The sequence below is a fragment of the Callospermophilus lateralis genome, chromosome 2 (assembly GCF_048772815.1).
Source record: "Callospermophilus lateralis isolate mCalLat2 chromosome 2, mCalLat2.hap1, whole genome shotgun sequence".
Lineage (NCBI taxonomy): Eukaryota > Metazoa > Chordata > Mammalia > Rodentia > Sciuridae > Callospermophilus > Callospermophilus lateralis.
Window position 1 is genome coordinate 203,397,320 of NC_135306.1, and position 1,352 is coordinate 203,398,671.

The 1,352-nt window shown below is 58.0% G+C and overlaps 1 protein-coding gene across 1 annotated transcript; it reads right to left on the reverse strand.

The window, feature by feature from the left end:
* Positions 1-286: 286 nt before the first annotated feature.
* LOC143391927 (lipopolysaccharide-induced tumor necrosis factor-alpha factor homolog) lies at positions 287-918 on the reverse strand. The gene has a single exon (XM_076844723.2). The coding sequence runs from the start codon at positions 888-890 to the stop codon at positions 405-407; it is 486 nt and encodes a 161-aa protein (XP_076700838.1). The 5' UTR covers positions 891-918; the 3' UTR covers positions 287-404.
* Between the last annotated feature and the right edge of the window lie 434 nt (positions 919-1,352).

Sequence of the window (1,352 nt, forward strand, 5' to 3'; positions counted from 1 at the left end):
CAAGATCCTGTCCACGAGGAGGGGGCCGCTGGGCACAGGGCACGGAGCGGGCGGGACAGTCCCTCAGGTACGGCAGGCGGGGCTGCGGAGTCGGAGCCACCACCAGAAAGGCCACTGAGGCAGGAGGAGGAGCCAGCCGGTGGCAGATCACCAAGGGATGGCGGGCGGCCAGCGGTCACAGCCATTCGGGACCACCTGGGGTCGCGGACTCCCTGGGGTGGACACCGTCTTTGCCTGTCCTGGGTGGACTCCAAGCAGCAGTTTATGGGGTCTGGAGATCTGGACTTTTGTGACGTTTTCCCCCCAAAAGAAGAATCAAAGGTGGACTCTGCGGAGAGGAGGCCCGGCGGCCTCTCCCAGGCTGGCCTCCTGCGGCACAGCGCACCCTCCAGGGTGCCCAAGTCCTACAAGCGCTTGTAGGTGCCCAGGAGGGCTTTGCAGTTGGGACAGTAGTGGTCCACGTCCTGCAGGGCGTCCACGCAGAAGGGGATGAAGCAGCAGCCGGCCACGCACCCCAGCAGGCACAGGCTCCCGCAGGAGAGCCAGGTGAGGGCGCCCGCGTTGTAGGACAGCTGGGTCACCATCATCTTGCTGCACGATGGGCAGCACATCTGGACCGGATGGTCGAAAAAGGTCACGGGCTGCTGCACGTAGACTGTCTGCAGGGCAATTGCGTTGGCCTTGGGGACAGGCACGGGCTGGGTGTAATACGAAGGCGGACTCATGCCCTTCCCATCCCGGCCGGCCACCAGCCCCGTGGTCGGCCCAGGCACGGGTGCAGGAGGCATTGGGTAGTAGCCATTAACAGCCACCGTCTCTTCGTAGGACGGGGGTGCGGTGGGTGCCGAGGAGGGCCCTGGGGCTGCCTGGTAAGGTCCTGGAACCGACATCTTATCGCCCGCACCGCCGAGCAGCCGGGAGGTCTTAATGTATATATTTTTAGTTGTAGATAGACAAGTATTTTGTTTTATTTATTTTGATTTTTTTTTTTTTTTTTTGTGGTGCCAGGGATGGAACCCAGGGCCTTATGCGTGTGAGGCAAGCACTCTACTAACTGAGCTCTATCCCCAGCTCCTGTTTTCTTTGTTTTTATGTGGTGGTGAAGATGAAACCCAGGGCCTCACACATGCGAGACAAGTGCTCTATCACTGAGCTATGACCCCAGGCCTTATTTTTTATTTTGAGACAGTTCTCACTAGGATGCTTATGGCCTCCCTAAATTGCTGAGGCTGACTCTGAACCTGTGATCCTCCTCCCTCAACCTCCCAAACCACTGGGATTACAGGTGTGTGCCACCAAGCCTGACATAACCCAATTTTTTTAAGTGAGCAAAAGATTTTAATAGACATGTC